This window comes from Oncorhynchus kisutch, linkage group LG28, assembly GCF_002021735.2.
Source record: "Oncorhynchus kisutch isolate 150728-3 linkage group LG28, Okis_V2, whole genome shotgun sequence".
In the NCBI taxonomy this organism is placed as follows: Eukaryota; Metazoa; Chordata; class Actinopteri; order Salmoniformes; family Salmonidae; genus Oncorhynchus; species Oncorhynchus kisutch.
In genome coordinates, this window is record NC_034201.2 from 32,432,065 (window position 1) to 32,457,416 (window position 25,352).

At 42.3% G+C, this 25,352-nt stretch overlaps 1 protein-coding gene across 1 annotated transcript in view; it reads right to left on the bottom strand.

Moving 5' to 3' along the window:
* LOC109872790 (unconventional myosin-VIIa) overlaps positions 1-22,422 on the bottom strand; it is an 84,957-nt gene extending 62,535 nt beyond the window's left edge. The window contains exons 1-2 of the mRNA XM_031808435.1: positions 22,172-22,422; positions 10,439-10,507 (exon numbers count right to left, since the gene is read on the bottom strand). Of these exons, the coding sequence (XP_031664295.1) occupies positions 10,439-10,456 (18 nt within the window). The 5' untranslated portion in view covers positions 10,457-10,507; positions 22,172-22,422. The remainder of the gene's footprint in view (positions 1-10,438; positions 10,508-22,171) is intronic.
* Between the last annotated feature and the right edge of the window lie 2,930 nt (positions 22,423-25,352).

Genomic DNA, 25,352 nt, shown 5'->3' on the forward strand with positions numbered 1-25,352 from the left:
CAACAGCTTTTTACCTTGTCAGCTCGGGGATTTGATCTTGCAACCTTTCGGTTACTAGCCCAATGCTCTAATCACTTGGCTACCTATCGCCCATTTAAAGTGGAACTGATAGCGTTTTAACTACTTTGCAGATATGAAGTAAACAGACAATATCATAATATCAGTAAAAACTATCAAACTCTCAGTTTATGCTACAAAACCAACTTCATGAGAGGTTTAAAAATAGGTTCTATTTGAAAGGATGACATTGTTGGCAGAATAGATGGATGCATTTCAATGCATGACTCATATAATTCACCAATACATTTATTGGTAGTCCAACAAATATTGCTATCAGGTTGTACATCACAGCTGGCCTGATACATTTGCTTCCTCCAGCCATTCGGGATGCACTGTTTCAGTTTTGACTCAATATTTTGGAAAAAAACAGACGAATGTAACCAAGACTGGAAATGTCAATACAACCAAACTAGCAAGGGCTATGATCAATTGCCAGTCATAACATGGCTAATAAGCTTGCTTATCTATTTATGTAGCTATTTATTTAACAAGACAAAATCATTGAGCCAAACGTTAGCTAGATAGCTGATGGGAGGATGTTGTCATTGTACGAGAGGTTGAGTGGATGACTTTTCCCACCCATATTGTTTTTCTGTGGCTACAGCTAGAGAGGCAGGTGTCATTTGGTTAACTAGTAAGACATGTGAATCATTTTGCTAGCTAGTTATGCTGAACTTGAATGACTGTCGTTCACAGCATAACTCTTAACGTAAACTCGTACATCACCTTGTTCCGTACAATTGCCCTTATTTTAGCACCCCAAAAACATAATACTTCCAGATCAACTGTAATGTCAATAAAATTGTAAACACATATTTTCTCCCCTTTCCAACAGAATCAATTACATGACCTAAACACTGCCTGTTTCTGCATAATTCAAGCAGCCAATGAGCCCCATCGGGTCTTTTAAAAAATGGCGGGCGAGGAAGCAGAGGAGAGGAGAGATGTTGTGTGGGAAAATTGCTTTTTTTCACTCGATCTGTCCAACTTATCACCTTATTGCCTCTAAAATGTAAATAAAACACTATAAAGAGTTGATATAATGTGTCTATTTGAAGGTTTGTGTCGAATTTGAATCGGGTTTTTAGGGCAGTGCTAAAGTGATCTTAGAAGTAAACAGCGGCTTTGAGAATGATGGTCGCATGCAATCATGACGAAAACAATGACTAGGTATCCCCCCTTAACCCAGTCACTGTCCATTTCTTGTTTTTAAAGGATGATCGAAGTGCTACACCTGGTGGAAAGAGATTGTAAGACAGAAATGGTTGCTTTATGCGTGCTGTACGTTACGACAAGATGTAACGGAGTGTCCGTTTCTCCAATACTATAGAGCCATTACCATGTCGATCAACGCTTGAATAGAAACCTAGTTCACACCCCCAATTTTGACGTCAACACAGTCGCTACAGTCCCATTCGTTTTCTTTGTAGCCTCATTTGAATGTTGCGGTTGCGCACATTTGTACGGAATGGGGTGAGTTTATGTTACTTGTCAATCAAATGAATTTGGCATCAATCAAATAGGCGGGCAGGCAGGAAGGCAAGTTTACATTCAGTTGTCAAAATGTGGGTTAGGAAAAACATCCATTAGCAGGCAAGCTGCAAAAAGGTGGGCAGGCTACTATTCCCCATCGTTTATCAGTGCAATTTTGATGGCAACTAGATGAAAAAGTTTGAGAGGGTTTATCAACTGTTCCCTCATTGGATTTTAGCTCATCTCTCTCTGGCCAACATTAGTTGCTGATCTTGTTGATTGTTACGTTCCCCAGATTATGTGTTGTAGTTTGTGTATTTGCATGTGTTTATTTCAGGAAATGGCTTCCTGAAATCCCTCAAGCAGCTGATTGGTCGACTCCAGGGCTAATTGGAGAGCTGACCCCGCCCCCTCGTCAAGACGCAGCTGTCTCCAATTACCCATTCCTTCTGAAGCTATATAAAAGCCAGTGTTCTGTTCAGGAGGGAGATCTTTTTGGAGGGAGATTTTGCTGGGAGGTCATTGCAGAGAGAGATTTGGAGGTAGGGATTGCTGAGAGATTTTGCTAGAGGTTGATTTTGCTGGGAGTTCATTGCTGGGAAGTGGTATGTTCTGTGAGTTTGTTTCTCAGGTAGAGCTTATTTGATGTCCTTTGTTTCTTAGTTTGTTTGTGAAATTGTTTAATATTCTGTTTCATTTGTTCCCAGGGGAGAAGGGGAAGGCACCTAGGGAGTGCTTAGGCAAGAGGCCCGCGGGCATACATATACCTGTAGTATATTCATTGTCTATGCACAATAGGTAAGACCTGGGCGGACCACCCCCTGTATTTTGGTTAGGGCACCAGGTGGTGCTAAATTAGGTAGGTAGTGGGTAGGCAGGTAAGATAGGAGGGGGGGGGGGGGGGGGGGGGGCTTTGAGATTTACTTTCTTTGCTTTGGTTCCGTCCAGCCCCTTTTCCCCATATTACCGTGTAAAGGAATAAAGTCCTTGTAAACGGTACCACATTCTGCCTGTTGTCATCCTTACTTGCACCTACAGTCCATACCTTTTTCGCTTCACGGAGAGTTTAGTTGTAGCAGGGTGTTGCGTTCCCTCTTCATAGATGCGTGCGTAACATTGATGTTTAAAGGCAACTGAGGGAGAGAGCCTACCTTTTCATGGTTAATAATAACAATTTATTACATTTTTATAGCGCTTTTCATAAGACTTTCAAAGCACTTCAAAAGCAAAAAACAAACAAGTAATACATCAATATGACTACAGATAGGTCAACCAATTGAGGACAAGTTTTTGAGTGCATCCTCCAAAGATGAAGCAGGACAGTTCATGGCTTTATCAGAAGGTGGTCAGGGAGAAGATTGATGAGTCTTGTGACGATCATGTAAAGGGCTACTCTGGGAACCAGCCTGAGTCGTGTAACTACTGGGCTTCTCCTCCTTCACAATGTGTAGCACCCATTTGGGTGATGCATCAGCAGCTCTGGGCGTCAGGAAAGCTCACCACACACAGTTCAGAGTATTAGCCAGTCATCCTCACTACGAGCCCTCTGCCTCAGCACTGCATTCCTCTACTGCATCTCCCATTTCTCTCAAGCTTTAGGTAACTCCTCAATTGATGGGTTTCAAAAGATCAGGAACTAGCAGCCAGTTGAAATAAAAAAAGCTGGTAGTGTCCAGATGCATCATTCAAACAAAAACTATGAGCCAGCTTGCTTGCTAGCTAGCCAGTCCATCTGCAAATATGTGGGACAAAACCACCAGAAAATACAGGAGCTCTCTGCTTAGGCTACTACTAGGACACCATGTTTCAAACATTGAACAAATAAAAAAACATGGTTGTTTGATCAATAGGACTGCAAAGTTCCAAAATGTAAGTATTTACATATTTGCAGAAATCCATTCAGAAGTATTTTGTGGCTTTTGGAAATTGCTTTCTAATGATTGCTTTCTAAACTCATGCTGTTGCAACTGCCTGTAAACACACAGTCCAGTAAAAAGTGAATGATGGCAGGCTGTGTCACACCCTGATCTGTTTCACTTGTGATTGTCTCCACCCCCCTGCAGGAGTCGCCCATCTTCCCCATTATCCCCTGTGTATTTATACCTGTGATCTCCGTTTGTCCGTTGCCAGTTCATCTTGTTTGTCAAGTCAACCAGAGTTTTTGTTCTCAGCTCCTGCTTTTCCCAGTCTCTCTATTTTTGCCTCCTGGTTTTGACCCCTGCCTGTCCTGACTCTGTGCCCGCCTACCTGACCACTCTTCCTGATCCTGAGCCTGCCTGCCGTCCGGTACCATTGCCCCACCTCTGGTTTACTGACCGCTGCCTGCCTTGTACTGTCTATTGCCTGCCCCTGTTGGAATATTAAACCATTGTCAATTTGATGTGTCTGCATCTGGGTCTTACCTTGATTCCTGATTCCGTGAAGATGCTAGAATTAATTATACAACAAGTAAAGTGATCATGCTGTTTGTATGTGGCTGCTATGAAAGTGAAATATGTGTGGGTGATCAGGGGTGTATTCATTCTGCCGATTATGTTGAAAAGTTTCTTAAGCAGTAGCAAATGAAACAGGGATAAACATACCTGAATTTCTCCAATAGAAACTCTTGTTTGCAACGGTTTGGACTAATGATTACACCCTAGGTCAGCTAGATGCAAGCAAGAGTGTGCAAGGTGGTGCTGAATGTATCACTGTCTGTCACCTTGATTACTAAAACTTTCCTCTCGACCCGTGCACCTACGTTGTAAACTTGAACCTTTTTGGGAAAGGGGGCAGCATTTTCACTTTTGGATGAATAGCGTGCCCTGAGTGAACTGCCTCCTACTCTGTCCCTAAAACTGTTTGATGTCTGTGAGTATAACAGAACTCATATGGCAGGCGAAAACCTGAGAAAACCAAAAAGGTTTGTAGTTGTTCAAAGCTTGGCCTACCGAATACACATTGAGATATGGATGAGGTTGCACTTCATAGGGCTTCCACCAGATGTCAACCCTCTTTAGAAACTGGTTTGAGGATTCTACTATAAAGGAGGGGCTCATGAGACCTCTTTGAGTCAGTGGTCTGGCAGAGAGCCTTGGTCTCATGACGCGCGCTCCCGACAGAGTTACCTGTCATTCCAGTGCTTTTCTGAAGACAAAGAAATTCTCCGGTTGGAACATGATTGATGTTTTATGTTAAAGACATCCTAACGATTGATTCCATACATCGTTTGACATGTTTCTAAAGGACTGTAACGGAATGTTTTTGTCTGTGTGCTTGCGCCTCATGAAGATGGATTACTGGGCTGAACACGCTAACAAGTGGCTATTTGGACATAAATGATGGAACCTTATGGAACAAATCAGTCATTTATTGACAAACTGGGATTCCTGGGAGTGCCTTCCGATGAAGATCATTAAAGGTAAGTGAATATTTATGGTGTTGTTTCTAACTTTGTTGATTCCAAAATGGCGGATATGCCTCTGGCTGTTTTGGGTTCTGAGCGCCATATTTCTGCAAAATCACTGGATGTTTTGGAATCAAAACATTACTGCACGTAAGGCGCCAATGTAAACTGAGATATTTGGATATAAATATGCACATTATCGAACAAAACATACATTTATTGTGTAACATGATGTCCTATGAGTGTCATCTGATGAAGATCATCAAAGGTTAGTGATTAATTTTATCTATATTTCTGCCTTTTGTGACTCCTATCTTTGGCTGTAAAAATGGCTGTGTTTTTTCAACTTGGCGGTGATCTAACATAATCATATGTTGTGCTTTAGCTGTAAAGCATTTTTTAAATTGGACATGATGGGTAGATTAACAAGATGTTTATCTTTCATTTGCTGTATTGGACTTGTTAATGTGTGAAAGTTGCATATTTCTAAAAAATATTTTTGAATTTCGCACGCTGCCTTTTCGGCGGGGAATGTTGTTCCGCTAGCGGAACCCCTGCGCTAGAAAGGTTCATTCGTAGCCTAGGTTGTAGCAACTTCATGATGAGTATAGGGAAATTTTGAGTATCAAGTCGTAGCCTAAACCTATCGAGCTGGGTGAATGAAATATGAATGGCAGTCAGCCAATATGCTGTAATAGAAATAAGGCCATGGTAAATAACGGATAGTTCTCAGAGAGTTTTGAATTGTCAAGAGGAGTTAAACAAGGGTGTCCACTGTCACCATATCTATTCGTTATGGCCATCTGTTACGTGATTGTGTTTAGAGGTAGGCGAAGGAGTCAAGCGCAGGAGAGCAGAGATGTCTGATCGGTGACGGCTAGTAGGCCGGCGACGCCGACCGCCGAGCACCGCCCGAACAGGGAGAGGAAGTCGTGTGGAAGTCGGTGGAAGTCGTGACACCTTCGAAATGCTAGCTTTTAAAATCAGATCCAATAACAACATTAGAGGATTAGAAATCCAAGGCTTAAAAACAAAGGTGTCCATGTATGCCGATGACTCAAGTTTTATATTAAGTCCGCAAGCTAGTCCTGCAATGTGTTATTGAAGATCTAGATAATTTTTCTGTACTCTCTGGACTAAAAACTAATTATGATAAGTGTACAATATTACGTATCCTTAAAAAATAAAACATTTACATTACCCTGCAGTTTACCTATAAAATGGGCTGATGGTGAAGTAGACATACTCAGTATACTCATATCACAAAATATATCAATAAGCTCTCTGCAATGAATTTCAATAGAAAACTTGTAAAAATAGACAAGATCCTGCAACCATGGAGAGGTAAATACCTGTCTATTTATGGAAAAATTTCCCTGATTAACTCCTTAGTCATATCTCAGTTTACTCACTTACTTATGGTGCTGCCTACTCCTGATGATTTGTTTTTCAAATCATATGAGCAAAAAATATTTTGCTTTATCTGGGAGGCTAAACCAGACAAAATAAAACGTGCCTATCTATATAATGAATATGAATTTGGTGGGTTGAGATGATTAAATATAAAAGCATTAAAACTCTCTCTAAAAGCTTCACTCATTCAAAAGTTTTATTTGAACCCTAAATGGTTCTCAAGTAGATTAATAAGAAAAGCTCATCCATTGTTTAAAAATTGCCTTTGTGCATATTGCCATGTGTCATTTTCGATTAATTGAAAATGCCACTTTTTTCAAGGTATTTCTCTTTTTCAAACAAGCATTGCAGAGCTGGCTACAATTTCAAATTCATCCCCCTGAAAAGATAGAACAAATATTACAATAAATATTATGGCTGAACTCAAATGTGTAGGGTTGATAAAATACCTGTATTTATGGGAAAGATGTTTGAAAAGGGTATTTTGTTCTTAAATTATATTGTAAATTGGAATGGTAGAGTTATGTCCTTCATGGAGTTATCAGAATTGTACGGAAAGGTCTGCTCAATCCAAGAGTACAACCAATTGATTACAGCATTACCCCAAAAATGGAGGAGGCAGGTGGCAGCGGGAGGAGGTAGGGAACTGGTCTGTCTGTCCAATATAAAGGATCAAAACTGGCGGAGGAATAAAAATAGTATAAATAGGAAAGTATACCAGTTTCATTTGAGGACCAGGATGTTGACAACTGTGCCACACAGATTGCAAAATAGTTGGGAAGAGATTTATGATGTACCGAGTTGATTTATAAAAGAATGAGTTGATATATAAAACAACGCAAGATTCAAGACTTCGTGCTTTTCAGCTAAAATTATTATATAGAATTCTTGCCACCAACAAAATGTTGAATATTTGGGGCATAAAATCATCGAAGCTCTGCAGATTTTGTTGTGAGGAAACTGAATCAACAGATCATTTATTTTGGTATTGTCCTCAGGTAGCCTGTTTCTGGTCTCAGGTTCAGGAATGGCTGAAAATGCATAGAATTTTGATGAGAGGCTTTTTCTTTTGAATGCTGACATTTTGAAGTCAGAACTTTGTATTTATATTTGTAAATATCAGTGTCATCTTTGAAACACCAGCGCTGTGTAAATAAATCCAACACTCATTTGCACATCTACCTGCCTGCCTCCTGCTGAATCTTCGTCCTTACCTTGTCTGCTCCAGGATGGGGAAAATGCTTACAGAGTTCATTTCCATTGCTACTTATAATGTTAAAAGGGAAGAAAAAGAGAATCACGTTTTTCTAAATTGGCTATCTAGACTAGTACTCACCAGCACTAGAATAGTTATTTTTACGTTATTGAATAAGCCTATATCTTTGTTTAATCTAAGTAATCAGATTATTAATGTAACAATACAAATGGTTGTAATTGTGTAAGAAATGTAAGTTATTTTTACATGTTGCAATAAAGTTGATGAAAAGAAAAGCTAATCTTTTGTTTGTAGCTATTTCCACTTGAAAAATCTGGTTTATTTTTCTCTTACAATATCTACTGTGTTATATTCTCCTACACTATTTAAACAATTATACAAACTTCAAAGTGTTGTTTGTACCAATTATATGCATATCCTGGCTTCGGGGCCTGAGCAACACGCAGTTTACTTTGGGCATGTCATTCAGGCAGAAATGGAGAAAAAAGGGGCCTAGCCCTAAGAAGTTGTTAATTAAGAACAAATTCTTATTTAAAATGACTGCCTACTCATTAGAGCCTATGTAATCTCGGGACACCCAGTGCATCTGTCCACAAGAGATTATTACCTTGTAATAGTTTGTATTGAATTGGATGTGCTGAGAAGAACCAAAACACTAAATTTGTGAATTTAGTGGGAGCTTGCCCGTTTGTAAGAAGCATGGTAACAACCATTTGTTGTTACACTTCTGTAATTACAGACTGCAATTACCACCGGTTACATGTTATTACAGTCTAACTATGAGTTATAACAATTAACAACGACAATGCTTGTTAGTGTAATTACACATGTAATTACACTGTAATAAGGACCCCATAAAATGAAGTGTTACCATTTTCTTACTAGTTGAATACATTACATTTGCCATTCCAATATGTTAAGCACATGATTTCAATATATTGTCCATTAGGTCCAGGACGTGAGGTGCTTATTTTTTTTAAGACTCACGTTACACCCTGGACCTGCCATCAATATACTTGCAAATTGAAAATGCATTTCAAACCAGCTTTATTTGTGTTTGCTGAAGTACAAACTTGGCAGGAATGTGTTTAAATTACATTGCAACAATAGTAATGAGGGCAGTAGGAAGGTAGGCCCCTAAATTGCAGCTGCATGAGGATAACTATAATAGTCTAAATGCGTTGCAGTTGTGCGTCCTGGTGTGCTATGCTGACTGCTCCTATATGTACTCTTTGGAAAATATATTATGTTAATAGTTCTCTAAAGTTTATTGCAACGTACTGGCCGCCTACTCATCTTCTTTCTCAAACACAATAGTAATGCAATAAAATCTCACTCTGCCAAAAGACTCTACAGTCTGGTCTAAGGTCATGTTAAATCTACTAGTGGAGCAAAATTCACAATTAATACACTTCATAATTCCTCCTGACACAATAGTATTTTTATTACATTAAAACTATTTTCTGTGCACTTCCTAAAACAATTAAAAATGTGATGTTCAATTGATATAAAAAAGGCACATATTGTTATGCATGAAATAAGTTGGCTACTTTGAAGGCTGCCAGTCCATCCAATAAGGGGAATTAGGTTGATGTAGGCTTAGCCTCGTCCAACTGCAGACTTTATAGGAAGTGATGTAACTTGTCACTTGTTGCTAGGAGGAGGTGGTGCTGTTTCAAGAATGTTTGAATATTTAGAAAATGCACAATTCCCTTCTTCTGTCCTTGTTATCACGACTCTAAATGATGACCGGTGAAAGCAAGGCCTACGCCACTTTATAAACCTGCCTTGCCAAAATCAGTAATTACTCCAATGTTGGGGACTCAAAGTAAACAGATCCTTATAAGAGGAGGAGCCTATTGGAAATCCTTGCTGTCAATCAAGGTGAGATTCAGGAAGTCAGCCCAGCCAGAGAATGGGCTTTGTCACTTCCTAGTGTTAAGCTGCCATGTTGTTTTTGTTTTGTTGTAACACGCTGGACACACTTTGACCGTGCTGTTATTCAATCTCTCACAACCCACCTAACCACATATATATGCAGTAAACCGGACAACAACAACATATTTAGGACTGAACCAATCAAAAAAAGTCAAAAGTATGAGTTTTGCTCTACACAAAAACATATTTATATGGAGTCAACTTTCTTTTCGAAAATTGTAATCATCGTTTCATGTGCATTGAAGTGCAATAAGAATGATTTTGACAACCCAAAACCCAGGTACCAGCTTTGTTAGAAAAGGATGCAGTTAGCACTCAAAAACTTTAGCAAGAAAAAAGTATCAATTTCTAATTCAGGTTGAGGTGAAACGTCCATGTCACTATCCCTCCCTGTCTAGACTCAGGCATTACAGAGGCTTTACTAGTCTGACAACACAGATGCCTTGCTGATGGAATGAGATGCATGATTCATGACTAGTCTCTTGACATTGAGGTACTCCTTAAAGGGATAGTTTAGAGATTTCACATATTTATATATTTGTTTCCTTACCTTGAAATCTGTCTATGGACAAGAAGTGACTGCAATTCACACTTTATTTTTGTTAAACTACCCACTCCAAACCCCAAAAATGTAATCGATGAACTATCCCTTTAAAAACCCTGATGAAGTGACCTTCAAAGCCCCACAAAGCTTCTCCAGAACCATGGGCCCAGATGAAAATATATTGATAGTGTGACGGGGGGGTGATGATCGGAGAATGAGGGTGCATGTTATCTCATGCTACATGTCACTGTGTCCTCTGGTGGTCCAGCTGATAACACACCATAGCCCCTATCTTATTAGCATTTAAATTGTGTCTCACTTGCACAGGGTGGGTGTGTGTTTGTGTGTGTTTGTGTGTGTGTGAGTGTATGTTTGAGAGAGAGAACAAGTGAGAAATAAGGTATTCTACCTGTTGCAGAATGACCATGGTTCAGCTTCCGGTTTATTCCAGGACATTAGAAGTCACCATGTGAGGCTCCTGGAATAGAGAAAAGTCCTATTAGACATACAGAACATATCAAACATACATATTTGCACACTCAGAAACTGGCCCAACAGGGATTCAAACTACCACTGTTGGTCGTCATATGCAGCGGCTGTGTTGACCACTAGACCAACATCCGGCACAGTCTTACTAATGGTAAAGATTCACCACAGGGGTTCTCTCTATACCGTGGTTTTCGCTGGACAGATGGCTTAAAGCTGAGTCCATTGGTGACTGGTGGACCAGACCTCATACTGTCTGAGCCAAGAGGAATCCCACTTTAATTAGGTGGAATTAATGTGTATAAAATTATAAACATTTCTACCCCCGGAGAGTGAGGATACACACATAAGCTTGTTGTCAGAGTCTCCATTACTTTGTGAGATTAAAGGCATTACTGTAAATCAGAATGTCCCCCAAAGCAGTTGTCATTGGATCGAATGTGTAGTGTGGGTATATCCGAAATGGCATGGCACCCTATTCCCCATATAGTGCATTACCTTTGGCCCGAGCCCATAAGGTAGAACATTATATAGAGAATAGGGTGCCATTTCAGACTGTGACTTTTGCAGATGTTTCTGGACTGATTTGCACAGGGGCTTTTAGACCTGTGCTCTTGTCCGATTCACTTCCCTTCTCTTAAATGTGCACTCGTTCACTCCTAATCATGGATTTAAAAGCATTGTATTGTTGCCTCCATGGGCTAGAGGGATATATATCTTCCACCTTTGAACTTTAAGTCCATGAATGACCAAGTGCACGTCATGGAGAAGGGGAGAGAATTGGAACGAAGACAGTTCCCTGATCTCACACATACATACGTCACACACAATAAACCAACAAACACACACCACCATTGTAATCCACAAGTAAATGGTCTAATGAAATTAAGCTCTGGCTGAGAGAGTTTGATCAGGCTGTCTTATTTCAAATCTCCATGACTACAGTTAGCTCCCCCGTTACTGACTATCACACATGCGCACACACACAACAAGTCTCTGACTAACCTTTCAAGACCCTAGTAGAAGTACTAACTTTCTCCAGTTGTAGTTACTATGGCTCTGACAAAGTAGGAATGACACACCCACTAAGAAATAATCAACGAATACACCAATCTGCAGTGGATTGTCCAAAAATACATTTCAACCAATCACAATAAATATGAGGCAGCAGAATGCAAGTGTTTACTTTGATATTCAATGTAGAGACACATTTTCCTGGTCTAAGATCCGTTTGTGCTGTATAGCCAACTCCTATGTGCATTGGCATGTAAAACTAATCTGCAACCAGATCTGGAACCAGGCTAGAGACACATTGACATGATTAAAGTACAGTAGCTGTGGGCCAGTATTCATAAAGCATCTCAGAGTAGGAGTTCTAATCTAGGATCAATTTAGCCTTTTAGATCAGAATCAAAATTGTTTTATGGACATGGGGCCTTATCCACAAAGCATCTCAGAATGCTGATCTAGTATGTGTCCATATAATATTATTCATTATTATCTAAAAGGCTAAACTGATCTGAGATCAGCGCTCCTACTCTGAGACGTTTTGTGGTTACAGGCCCGGATCATAAATGAGCATTCATACTCTAAGATGCTTTGACTTTGGACCATGGGTATTCTGGGCATGTCATTCCCAGTGACAGCTGCTGCCAGGGAGACCACTACAAAATAACTTGCCCACAATGATCATAGCCAGCTGCACAAGAGAAAATGAGGAGAGAGAGGGGGGGGGGGGGGGGTCTATCTATGCAACACATAATGAAACTCCTTAAGAATGTATAGGTTACACAAAACATATACATTAAACATCAAGTACTGTATGTGTCTCTAAAATTGCACTGAAGCAACTGTGCCATAAGGAACCATTAATTTACTGTAATTACCATTTATTTTTTAAACTTTATTTAACTAGGCAAGTCAGTTAATAACAAATTCTTGTTTACAATGATGGCCCAGGAACAGTGGGTTAACTGCCTTGTTCAGGGGCATAACGACAGATTTTTACCTTGTCAGCTCGGGGATTCGATCTAGCATCCTTCGGTTACTGGCCCAACACTCAAACCACTAGGCTACCTGCCGACCCAAAATCACCTGTACAGGTACTTACAGTGCCTTCGTAAAGTATTCACACCCCTTGACTTTTTCCACATTTTGTTAAGTTACAGTGTTATTTTAAAATGGATAACTTTTTCCCCCATCAGCAATCTACACACAATACCTTATAATGACAAAGTGAAAACAGGTTTTTAAAGGTTTTGTGTTACGGTTTTCTAGGTGTGAAGGATAGTCGGACCAAAATGCAGCGTGTAGATTGCTATCCATGTTAATGAACAACGTGAAACACGAATAAACACAAAACACTACAAAACAAAGAACGTAACGAAAACCGAAACAGCCTATACTTGTGTAAATAAATAAAGAGATAGGAACAACAACACTAAGGACAATCACCCACGACAAACTCAAAGAATATGGCTGCCTAAATATGGTTCCCAATCAGAGACAACGATAAACACCTGCCTCTGATTGAGAACCACTCCAGACAGCCATAGACCCTGCTAGATAACCCCACTAGCTACAATCCCAATACATACACACCAAAACCCCAAGACAAAACACACCACAATACAAAAACCCCATGCCACACCCTGGCCTGACCCAACACATGAAGAAAAACACAAAATACTTAGACCAGGGCGTGACAAACCCCCCCCCCCTAAGGTGCGGACTCCCGAACGCACCTCAAAACAATAGGGAGGGTCCGGGTGGGCGTCTGTCCATGGTGGCGGCTCCGGCGCGGGATGTGGAACCCACTCAGTCAATGTCTTAGTCCCCTCTCCTCGCGTCCCTGGATAGTCCAACCTCGCCGCCGACCATGGCCTAGTAGTCCTCACCCAGAACCCCACTGGACTGAGGAGCAGATCGGGACTGAAGGACAGCTCGGGACTGAGGGGAAGCTCGGGAGTGAGAGGAAGCTCGGGAGTGAGAGGAAGCTCCTGGCTGGCTGGTGGTTTCAGCAGATCCTGGCTGACTGGCAGATCCTGGCTGACTGGCGGATCTTGCGGATCCTGGCTGACTAGCGGATCCTGGCGGATCCTGGCTGACTGGCGGATCCTGGCCGACTGGCAGATCCTGGCCGACTGGCAGTTCTGGCAGATCCCGGCTGACTGGCGGATCTGGAAGAGTCTGGTTGACTGGCAGATCTGGAAGAGTCTGGTTGACTGGCAGATCTGGAATAGTCTGGTTGACTGGCAGATCTGGAAGAGTCTGGTTGACTGGCATCTGGAAGATTCTGGTTGACTGGCAGATCTGGAAGAGTCTAGCTGACTGGCGGATCTGGAAGAGTCTGGCGGATCTGGAAGAGTCTGGCTGACTGCCAGATCTGGAAGAGTCTGGCTGACTGGCGGATCCTGGCAGACTGAAAGATCTGGCTGCTCCATGTAGGCTGACAGCTCTGGCGGCTCTGTGCAGACTGGCAGCTCCTTGCAGACTGGCAGCTCCTTACAGACTGGCAGCTCCTTACAGACTGGCAGCTCCTTGCAGACTGACAGCTCCTTGCAGACTGACAGCTCCTTGCAGACTGACAGCTCATTGCAGACTGACAGCTCATTGCAGACTGACAGCTCCGTGCAGACTGGCAGCTCCTTACAGACTGGCAGCTACTTGCAGACTGGCAGCTACTTGCAGACTGACAGCTCCTTGCAGACTGACAGCTCCTTGCAGACTGACAGCTTTGTGCAGACTGGCAGCTCCTTGCAGACTGGCAGCTCATTGCAGACTGGCCGCTCGGGCTGCTTCATGTAGACTGACAGCTCTGGCTGCTCCATGCAGACTGACAGCTCCATGCAGACTGACAGCTCTGGCTGCTCCATGCAGACTGACAGCTCTGGCTGCTCCATGCAGGCTGGCAGCTCTGGCTGCGCTGAACAGGCGGGAGACTCCAGCAGCGCAGGAGAGGAGAAAGGCTCTGGCTGCGCTAAACAGACGGGAGACTCCGGCAGCGCAGGAGAGGAGAAAGGCTCCGGCAGCGCTAGAGAGGCGAGGCGCACTGTAGGCCTGATGCGTGGTGCTGGTACTGGTGGTACTGAACCGAGAACACGCACAGGAAGCCTGGTGCGGGGAGCTGCTACCGGAGGGCTGGAGTGTGGAGGTGGCACAGGATGGGCTAGACCGTGAAGGCGTACTGGAGATCTTGAGAGCAGTGCTGGCACAGGACGTGCAAGGCTAGGGATGTGCACAGGAGGCCTGGTGCGTGAGGCTGGCACCAACTTCACCAGCCGACTAACACGCGCCTCAGGACGAGTATGGAGCGCTAACCCAGGTGCCATCAAATCCCCGACACGTTCCGTCGGGCGAATTCCATGCAAAAAGCACCAACACAGCAACTCCCTCATTTCTCTCTCCTCCAATTTCCCCATTAACTCCTTCACAGTCTCTGCTTCGCTCACCTCCAACACCGGCTCTGATTCTGGTCTCCTCCTTGGCTCCTCACGATAAACAGGGAGAGTTGGCTCAGGTCTGACTCCTGACTCTACCACACTCTCCCTGAGCCCCCCCCCCAATACATTTTTGGGGCTGACTCTCAGGCTTCCTTCCGAGTCGCCGTGCTGCCTCCTCATACCGGCGCCTTCCGCTTTCATCGCCTCCAGTTCTTCTTTGGGGCGGCGATATTCTCCAGGCTGAGCCCAGGGTCCTTCTCAGTTTAGGATTTCCTCCCATGTCCAGAAATCCTTATAGTGCATCTCCTCTTTGGGCTGCTCCTGCCTGTTGACACGCTGCTTGGTCCGTTTGTGGTGGGTGATTCTGTTACGGTTTTCTAGGTGTGAAGGATAGTCGGACCAAAATGCAGCGTGTAGATTGCTATCCATGTTAATGAACAACGTGAAACACGAATAAACACAAAACACTACAAAACAAAGAACGTAACGAAAACCGAAACAGCCTATACTTGTGTAAATAAATAAAGAGATAGGAACAACGACACTAAGGACAATCACCCACGACAAACTCAAAGAATATGGCTGCCTAAATATGGTTCCCAATCAGAGACAACGATAAACACCTGCCTCTGATTGAGAACCACTCCAGACAGCCATAGACCCTGCTAGATAACCCCACTAGCTACAATCCCAATACATACACACCAAAACCCCAAGACAAAACACACCACAATACAAAAACCCCATGCCACACCCTGGCCTGACCCAATACATGAAGAAAAACACAAAATACTTAGACCAGGGCGTGACATTTAGCTAAATTATTAAACATTTAAAAACAGAAATACTTTATTTACAAGTATTCAGACCCTTCGTTATGAGACTAAAAACGGAGCTCAGGGGCATCCTTTTTCCATTAATTAATCATCCTTGAGATATTTCTACAACTTGGAGTCCACCTGTGGTAAATTCAATTGATTGGAGTCCACCTGTGGTAAATTCAATTGATTGGACATGATTTGGAAAGGCACAGACCTGTCTATATAAGGTCCGACAGTTGACAGTGCATGTCAGAGCAAAAACCAAGCCATGAGGTCAAAGGAATTATCTGTAGAGCTCCGAGACAGGATTGTGTCGAGGCACAGATCTGGGGAAGTGTACCAATGTTTTTTTGCAGCATTAAAGGTCCCCAAGAACACAGTGGCCTCCATCATTCTTAAATGGAAGAAGTTTAGAACCACCAAGACTCTTCCTAGAGCTGAGCAATCGGGGGAGAAGGACCTTGGTCAGGGAGGTGACCACAAACCCAATGGTCACACTGACAGAGCTCTAGAGTTCCTCTGTGGAGATGGGAGAACTTTCCAGAAGGACAACCATCTCTGCAGCACTCCACCAATCAGGCCTTTATGGTAGAGTGGCCAGACGGAAGCCACTCCTCAGTAAAAAGGCACATGACAATCCGCTTGGAGTTTGCCAAAAGATTCTCTGGTCTGATGAAACCAAGATTGAACTCTTTGGCCCGAATGCCAAGCGTCATGTCTAGAGGAACCCTGGCACCATCCTTACGGTGAAGCATGGTGGTGAAGCATGGTGGTGGCAGCATCATGCTGTGGGGATGTTTTTCAGCGGCAGGGACTGGGAGACTAGTCAGGATCGAGGGAAGGATGAACGGAGCAAAGGTTCACCTTCCAACAGAACAATGACCCTAAGCACACAGCCCAGACAACGCAGGAGTGGCTTTAGGACAAGTCTCTGAATGTCCTTGAATGGCCCAGCCAGAGCCAGATCGAACATCTCTGGAGAGACCTGAAAATAGCTGTGCAGCAAAGCTCACCATCCAACCTGACAGAGCTTGAGAGGATCTGCAGAGAGAAATGGGAGAAACTCTCCAAATACAGGTGTGCCAAGCGTGTGGCGTCATACCCAAGAAGACAATGCTGTAATTGCTGCCAAAGGTGTTTCAACAAAGTACTGAGTAAAATGTCTGAATACTTATGTAAATGTGGTATTTCTGTGTTTTATTTTTTATAATTTTGAAAACCTTTCAAAAATAACTTTTTTTGCTTTGTCGTTATGGGGTATGTGTGTAGATTAATGAGAAAAAAATGTTTTTCATCAATTTTAGAATAAAGCTGTAACATAACAAAATGTGGAAAAAGTCAAGAGGTCTGAAAACTTTTCAGAATGCACTGTATATATAAGAATGTCTCATCTTGCTTTTGTGTAATATCAGTGCAAATAATGATCCTCACACAGAGCACTGTGTGTAGGCTTCTCCTCATACAGGACACCATTTCATTGGACATCTTTACAGCTGGGTTAATTTTAGCGTCATGCCTTAGCCATGTGACTCAGCTGGTCATGTAGTCAGGTGAGTGAGGGTATGTTGGGCTGGTGCTTGAGATGATAAATACAAAGTTGATAAATTGTGAAATGTCCCTTTTAAGTGTTTATTTAGATTCCTGGGGCTAATCTCTGGGTTTATACAAACCATCATTTAGTATTGGCTGCTGAATCATATCCTCCCTGACGGCAGATCTCATTGGGCTGCCTTTGGATCAAAGACTTTGTTTACATCCATAATAACAGTAGCCATTTTGTCTCCATAGGCTACATACAGCAGGACACAGGGGGCATGGCCTGGATCCATTTCTGTACCTCCTTCCCCTAGGTCCTACCCTTTTTCATGTCTACTGCTCATGTAGGACTAGATAAGGGAAAGCAATATGGCATAACTCTGTAGCCTATGCTGAAGGCTAGGTCATCAACATATTGCTAACTATCTGTTTCCCTCAGATCTCGGAGCCAACCGGGTGAACCGGGTGAACAGAAACATCCTCCCTACATGTGACAGGAGAGTGTTGTCACATAAGGAACATATGGTACAGTTTACCAGGGACTCCTCCCATTTGCTGCCCAATAAGTAGATTAACATTGGGCTTAATGATATACTGTACGGATCTGCTGTGCTTTCAATACAGCTACATTGAATGCAACTCAAATATTTAATTGCAAAACAACATGCAAAATGTAGCAGATCCATAAAAAGGATTACATACACTCTCATCTATATGTATTTGGACAGTAAAGCTAACATTTTAAATGAGTCTTTTGGGTTATGTTTTGCCCAATAGTAAATCAATAAATATTATATATTATATTTATCCTCATATGTGGCACCATTTCATTGGACATCTTTACACTTGATATTAGTATCCAGACTAGAGTCACAGCTGGGTTAAGTGCAGCGTCATGTTGTCAGGTAAATGAGGGAAGGAGGAAAAGAGGGGAGGAGGGGAAGAAGAGAGGAGGGGGTAAGAAGTCTGGGGGTTGATTTGTTTGAGAGGATTTCAAAATATCAGATCCAAATAAAGGATTAGATACACTCCCCTCCATAAGTATTTTGACAGTGAAGCTAACACTTTAAATTAGTCTCTATACTCCAGCATTTTGGATTTGAGATCAAATGTTTCATATGAGGCGACAGTACAGAATGTCATTTTTTTCTTCATACATATCTGTTTTACTGTTTAGCAATGAAAGCACTTAAAAAGTTTAGTTTTGGTCCCATATTTCTTGCACGTAATGACTACTCAATCTTGTGACTCTACAAACTTGTTGGACGCATTTGCAGTTTGTTTTGGTTGTATTTGGGTTTTGTTTTGCCCGATAGTAACTGAATGGTGAATGATGACTGGAGTAATAAGATGTTTCTGAACACAATCCTGATAATGCCATGATTAACAAAAATCAAGAATCACAAGCTTGATTTAGTCATTGCATGCAAGGAATATGGGACCAAATATTTAACATTGACTACTTTAATACACTATAAGTGAATTTGTCCAAATACTTATGACTTCTTCAAATGGGGGAACAAGACACATAAAGTGCTTTCATTTCTAAATGGTAAAGCAGATATGTATGAAAATTCCCTAAAATAAAAGGTGACATTCTGAAGTGTCGCCTAATATGACACATTCTACCTAAAATGCTAGAGTCTAGAGCCCCCCAGAAATGTGTATGCTTCATTGTCGGAATACATATGGAGGAGACTGTATAGTGGCCCTTTGACTCTGTATCAACAGCTTTATAGTCCATCTGGATGGAAGTACTGCTCCTCACACCACAATCATGCTAAAACAGAGCCTCTTATCTAGCACCACAGGGGGCCAATCTGGCAACCCATTCCAGCAAGGGGCCCAAAAATAAGGCTCTCACCCTTCCCAACTACAGGGTCAGGCAGAAAGACAGCTGCTGGGTGTCAAAAGGCACTTCCTTTCCTCTTTGGACCCATATTCATGAAGCGTCACAGAGTAGGAGTGCTGATCTAGGATCAGGGCCCGTGTCCAGTGGTGGAAAAGGTACCCAATTGTCATACTTGAGTGAAGATACCTTCATAGAAAATGACTCAAGTAAAATTGAAAGTCACCCAGTAAAATTCTACTTGAGTAAAAGTCTAAAAATATTTGGTATAAATATACTTAAGAATCAAAAGTAAATGCAATTGTTAAACTATACTTAAATATCAAAAGTAAAAGTAAAATCATTTCACATTCCTTATATTAAGCAAACCAGATAACACACTTGTTTTTAAAATTTACGGATAGCCAGGGGCATGCGCCAACACTCACATTTACAAACAAATTATTTGTGTTTCGTGAGTCCACCAGATAAGAGGCAGTAGGGATATTCTCTTGATTAGTGCGTGAAAAGGACAATTTTCTTGTCCTGCTAAACATTCAAAATGTAACGAGTACTTTTGGGTGTCAAGGAAAATGTATGGAGTAATAAGTACATAATTTTCTTTAGGAATGTAGTGAAGTAAAAGTAAAAATAGTCAAAAATATTAATAGTAAAGCACAGATACCCCATAAAACTACCAAAAAGTACTTTATACCACTGCCCATATCCACAAAGCACCTCAAGTATAGGAGTGTTGACCAATAAAATTAATTATCTAAACCCTTACTCTGAGATGCTTTGTGAATGCAGTCCCTAATACTTACAGTATATGGCATCATTTTTTTCTATGCTAAAAGCAGAAATATTAACAAACTACTGTATAGTCAGTCACAATTGTAGCAGCATTTGTTTACAAACCTCTTTTTGCACAAATCGACAATATTCCCAATTTGTTTTGGTCGTGCCAGTTATATGAAATAAAATCTCAGTCAATGCACTGATACTGGCCTAGCCTCTACCTTTGCTGATCTGAAAGTATTCAATAGCCATCAGCAATATGGTAGGAGCTTAATCTATTTCTCTTGGAGGCTGGATAGTCTTTCTGACATATTTGTTAACACAATGGACACCAGCCCTGGTTCTGGAGTATATGGGTGTATTGTATATGGTTACTCAGACCTTTGTTCTAACCTAGCTCTAAAACTAATGTTGGTCATACCCAGTGACTCTAGTCCTTCCCATATCAGAGGACAGGAAAACTAACCAAACTGGGATCCAGTTGAAATAGCTGAATGATTATGACTAAGTGGAACAAATGTGGCTTTGTTGGTTTAGCCTACATTGTTCAGTGAAACTGCTGAATCTTTATGGACCTAAAAACAAACTAGCTGTTTCAAAAACTTACGGCAGACCCTGTTTCAAAATAGCTGTTTTATAATAGCTGTGACTCATTATTGACATACTGTATATACCGAGTGGCCTCTGAGAGCAGCATTATAGGATATGAACACAACATACTGTACTCTCAGATTAGCTGTTGAGCCTTTGGGCATTAGAGAGTCCACACTTTAGTCCTAAAGTATGTACTGTATGGATCTGTCTGTGTGTGTGTGTGTGTGTGTGTGTGTGTGTGTGTGTGTGTGTGTGTGTGTGTGTGTGTGTGTGTGTGTGTGTGTGTGTGTGTGTGTGTGTGTGTATGTGTGTGTCAAATCTATGTACAATATGTAGAGCTATATGAAGTAGAGGAGCAGATGTTTCAGGTTATCCTCAACCCCCTACCCAGCAGGTACAAAATTGGCCATATTATTTGGTTCAACATCAACAGTCCTGAGAAAGACATCCGAGCTTGTTTGTAACCTGGGTAGTTTTGTCAAATGTTCAGAAGCTCATAATGATTCAAAACATAATTCTTATGGTTGTTAACATGATCCTTCCTCAACAGGTTTAGGACCAAGGTGGTACGTGACTGTGACTTTGAAACTCTTGAAATGGCTAGCTAGTTATTATGTCCAGCAGTTTCCCTGAACAATGTGGGCTAATTCAATGAAGCCACTAAAATACAAATATTATCATCATTATCATTCAGCCATTTCAGCTGAATCTGAACTACACTTCAGTTTGGTTAGTAGTCTTCCAGTTCTCTGATCTGGGAAGAAGATTCTACCCAAGTAGAGTCACTATGACCCAGGAACAGTTGAGGCCAGTGTAGGGTCATATTCATTAGTGCACACCACATCAAAATGTTTGCAACAGAAAAAGAAAACAATCATTTAGGCCCGTTTGCTTCTGTTTGGTTCCTAGTGAATACGACCCAGATAGGAAGGGGAGAATAGCCTGAGCATGACCTCCCCATTACCTGAGCTATTATTCCATCTCACCAACTACACTCACTATGACCCAGGCCAGGAAGAAAACACACAGACGGTGACCTGGGAGGCTGAAGAGTCATGTAGGTGGACTAATAACCAATCCAGAAAAACAGCTTCTTTGATGACAATATCAAGACCAGGTCATAAAAGACTTCCAAGCACCCTGTGAACACCAATATTCTCTGATCAGTGCCAGATGTCCTCCTTAAAAACGATGCGCACGTGGAAATCTAGAACTTTGATACTTTAAGTGCCGACTTCATGCACCTTTTCACTTTCCATTCTTACTCACGATAATTTCAGGTTGTACTTTACTAAGTTAATATAATCATATTTACCAACTTGGTTTATTCAAAAAAGGTACAGATCCACTTAAATACACATTCTGGCAATATACACACACACAAATCTGAAGGTACACACGCACAGAAAGAGTCACGTTCTGTTTCTTTAAGTGAGATTATAAATGGTCCCCTTTGAGGCCTGGCACGAAGGAAGCATGCAGTGGGGGTGTGCTGGCTGTGAGCGCTGAGTGAGCCGTAAGAGGCTTTGGGTAACTAATGCCTGAGGAGAGGCAGCAACACTGAGCCCTGGGCCAGCTAAGCCTTCAGCCCTGACCAACCAACTGCTTTTCTTTACTTTATTTACTTCCTTACTTACCACTCAAGACACTCGGGTTCTCCTGTCTCCTCGCCTTTTCCCTCTTTCCTTGTCCCTCGCTCTTCCACTCTGGTAAGTCCAGGTAATTGGTAACAGCCAGGTAGCAGGTGAATTGACGGAAAGGTGAAAAGAAACAGGATGAACAAAAGAAAATCTCTCTCTCACTCTTTCCACTTGCTGCGGTCTCTGTCCCTTTTTGTCCTCTCTCTCTCTCACATGCTCTGCCCCTCCTCTTCTTCTTTCTTTCTCTCCAAGGTACCTGTTGCTGCCTGGCGTCCAGTAGAGGAGTGACTACAGCCTCTCTCTCTCTCTCGATCTCTCATTCATCATTCAGTCAGTCCGCTGATCCCTATTAGCAGAGAGGCAGGTTACGTGCGCCACACAGCCACAGTGACCAGCCACTTGGAGGGGGAGGGAGGAAGGGGGAGGAGGAGGGGGACTGAGAGGTCATGGGGTGGCAGGTGGTGCCGGACTGGTCAGGGCCTGCACCTATTGTCCCACAAAAAATGTAAACATTGTACTGTAATATTTATGCATGAGAAGGAGGAGGGTTAACACAGTTGTGTAATCCCACCAGGCCTATGAATAGGGTACATTTGGGGACTATGTGTATGTGGCAGGTGATGATGCCATGTGAAGACTGAAGGTTTTGTTCTAAAACAGCAGCTTAACTAAAGTCAAATCAAAATGTATTGATCACGTACAAAGTTTAGCACATGGTGTAGCAGATGGTGTAGCAAATGGTGTAGCAGATGGTGTAGCAAATGGTGTAGCAGATGGTGTAGCAAATGGTGTAACAGATGGTGTAGCAAATGGTGTATCAGTAGCAGATGGTGTAGCAAATGGTGTAACAGATGGTGTAGCAAATGGTGTAACAGATGGTGTAGCAAATGGTGTAGCAGTAGCAGATGGTGTAGCAAATGGTGTAACAGATGGTGTAGCAAATGGTGTAGCAGATGGTGTAGCAAATGGTGTAGCAGATGGTGTAGCAAATGGTGTAACAGATGGTGTAGCAAATGGTGTAGCAGATGGTGTAGCAAATGGTGTAGCAGTAGCAGATGGTGTAGCAAATGGTGTAGCAAATGGTGTAGCAGTAGCAGATGGTGTAGCAAATGGTGTCGCAGTAGCAGATGGTGTAGCAAATGGTGTAGCAGTAGCAGATGGTGTAGCAAATGGTGTAGCAGTAGCAGATGGTGTAGCAAATGGTGTAGCAAATGGTGTAGCAGTAGCAGATGGTGTAGCAAATGGTGTAGCAGTAGCAGATGGTGTAGCAAATGGTGTAGCAGTAGCAGATGGTGTAGCAAATGGTGTAGCAGATGGTGTAGCAAATGGTGTAGCAGTAGCAGATGGTGTAGCAAATGGTGTAGCAGTAGCAGATGGTGTAGCAAATGGTGTAGCAGATGGTGTAGCAAATGGTGTAGCAGTAGCAGATGGTGTAGCAAATGGTGTAGCAAATGGTGTAGCAGTAGCAGATGGTGTAGCAAATGGTGTAGCAGTAGCAGATGGTGTAGCAAATGGTGTAGCAGTAGCAGATGGTGTAGCAATGTTAGCAGTAGCAGATGGTGTAGCAGTAGCAAATGGTGTAGCAAATGTGTAGCAAATGGTGTAGCAGTAGCAGATGGTGTAGCAAATGGTGTAGCAGTAGCAGATGGTGTAGCAAATGGTGTAGCAGTAGCAGATGGTGTAGCAAATGGTGTAGCAGTAGCAGATGGTGTAGCAAATGGTGTAGCAGTAGCAGATGGTAAGCAAATGGTGTAGCAGTAGCAGATGGTGTAGCAAATGGTGTAGCAGTAGCAGATGGTGTAGCAAATGGTGTAGCAGTAGCAGATGGTGTAGCAGATGGTGTAGCAGTAGCAGATGTGTAGCAGATGGTGTAGCAGATGGTGTAGCAGTAGCAGATGGTGTAGCAGATGTGTAGCAGATGGTGTAGCAGTAGCAGATGGTGTAGCAGTAGCAGATGGTGTAGCAGTAGCAGATGGTGTAGCAGTAGCAGATGGTGTAGCAGTAGCAGATGGTGTAGCAGTAGCAGATGGTGTAGCAGTAGCAGATGGTGTAGCAGTAGCAGATGGTGTAGCAGTAGCAGATGGTGTAGCAGTAGCAGATGGTGTAGCAGTAGCAGATGGTGTAGCAGTAGCAGATGGTGTAGCAGTAGCAGATGGTGTAGCAGATGGTGTAGCAGTAGCAGATGGTTGTAGCAGATGGTGTAGCAGTAGCAGATGGTGTAGCAGTAGCAGATGGTGTAGCAGTAGCAGATGGTGTAGCAGTAGCAGATGGTGTAGCAGATGGTGTAGCAGTAGCAGATGGTGTAGCAGTAGCAGATGGTGTAGCAGTAGCAGATGGTGTAGCAGTAGCAGATGGTGTAGCAGTAGCAGATGGTGTAGCAGTAGCAGATGGTGTAGCAGTAGCAGATGGTGTAGCAAGTAGCAGATGGTGTAGCAGTAGCAGATGGTGTAGCAGTAGCAGATGGTGTAGCAGTAGCAGATGGTGTAGCAGTAGCAGATGGTGTAGCAGTAGCAGATGGTGTAGCAGTAGCAGATGGTGTAGCAGTAGCAGATAGTGTAGCAGTAGCAGATGGTGTAGCAGTAGCAGATGGTGTAGCAGTAGCAGATGGTGTAGCAGTAGCAGATGGTGTAGCAGTAGCAGATGGTGTAGCAGTAGCAGATGGTGTAGCAGTAGCAGATGGTGTAGCAGTAGCAGATGGTGTAGCAAACGTTTTTTTCTTCATATGTATTTGGACAAATTCACTTATAGTATTAAAGCAGTCAAAAGTTGAGTATTTGGTCCCATATTCCTAGCACACAATTGTGTTATGGTTAATGTTTTGCCCAATAGGAACTGAATAGTGAATAATCTATTGTGTCACTTTTATTGTAAATTAGAATACAAGGTGTTTCTGAACAGTTCTAAATGAACTTGGATACTACCATGATTATGGATGATCATTAATTAATCATGTATAATGATGAGTGAGTGATAGCGTCACTGTTCAAATAAATACAGAGTGTAGTGTAACTGTATAACGAGACAGACAACTACACCAGGGTTGGGGTCAATTCAATTTCCATTTAGGAAGTAAACCGAATTACTTTTACTTCCTGAATTGACTGAATTAAAATAGAATTGATCCCAAACCTGGACCACACATTGGCAGACATTTCTGACAGATCAAATTGAAAAGCAA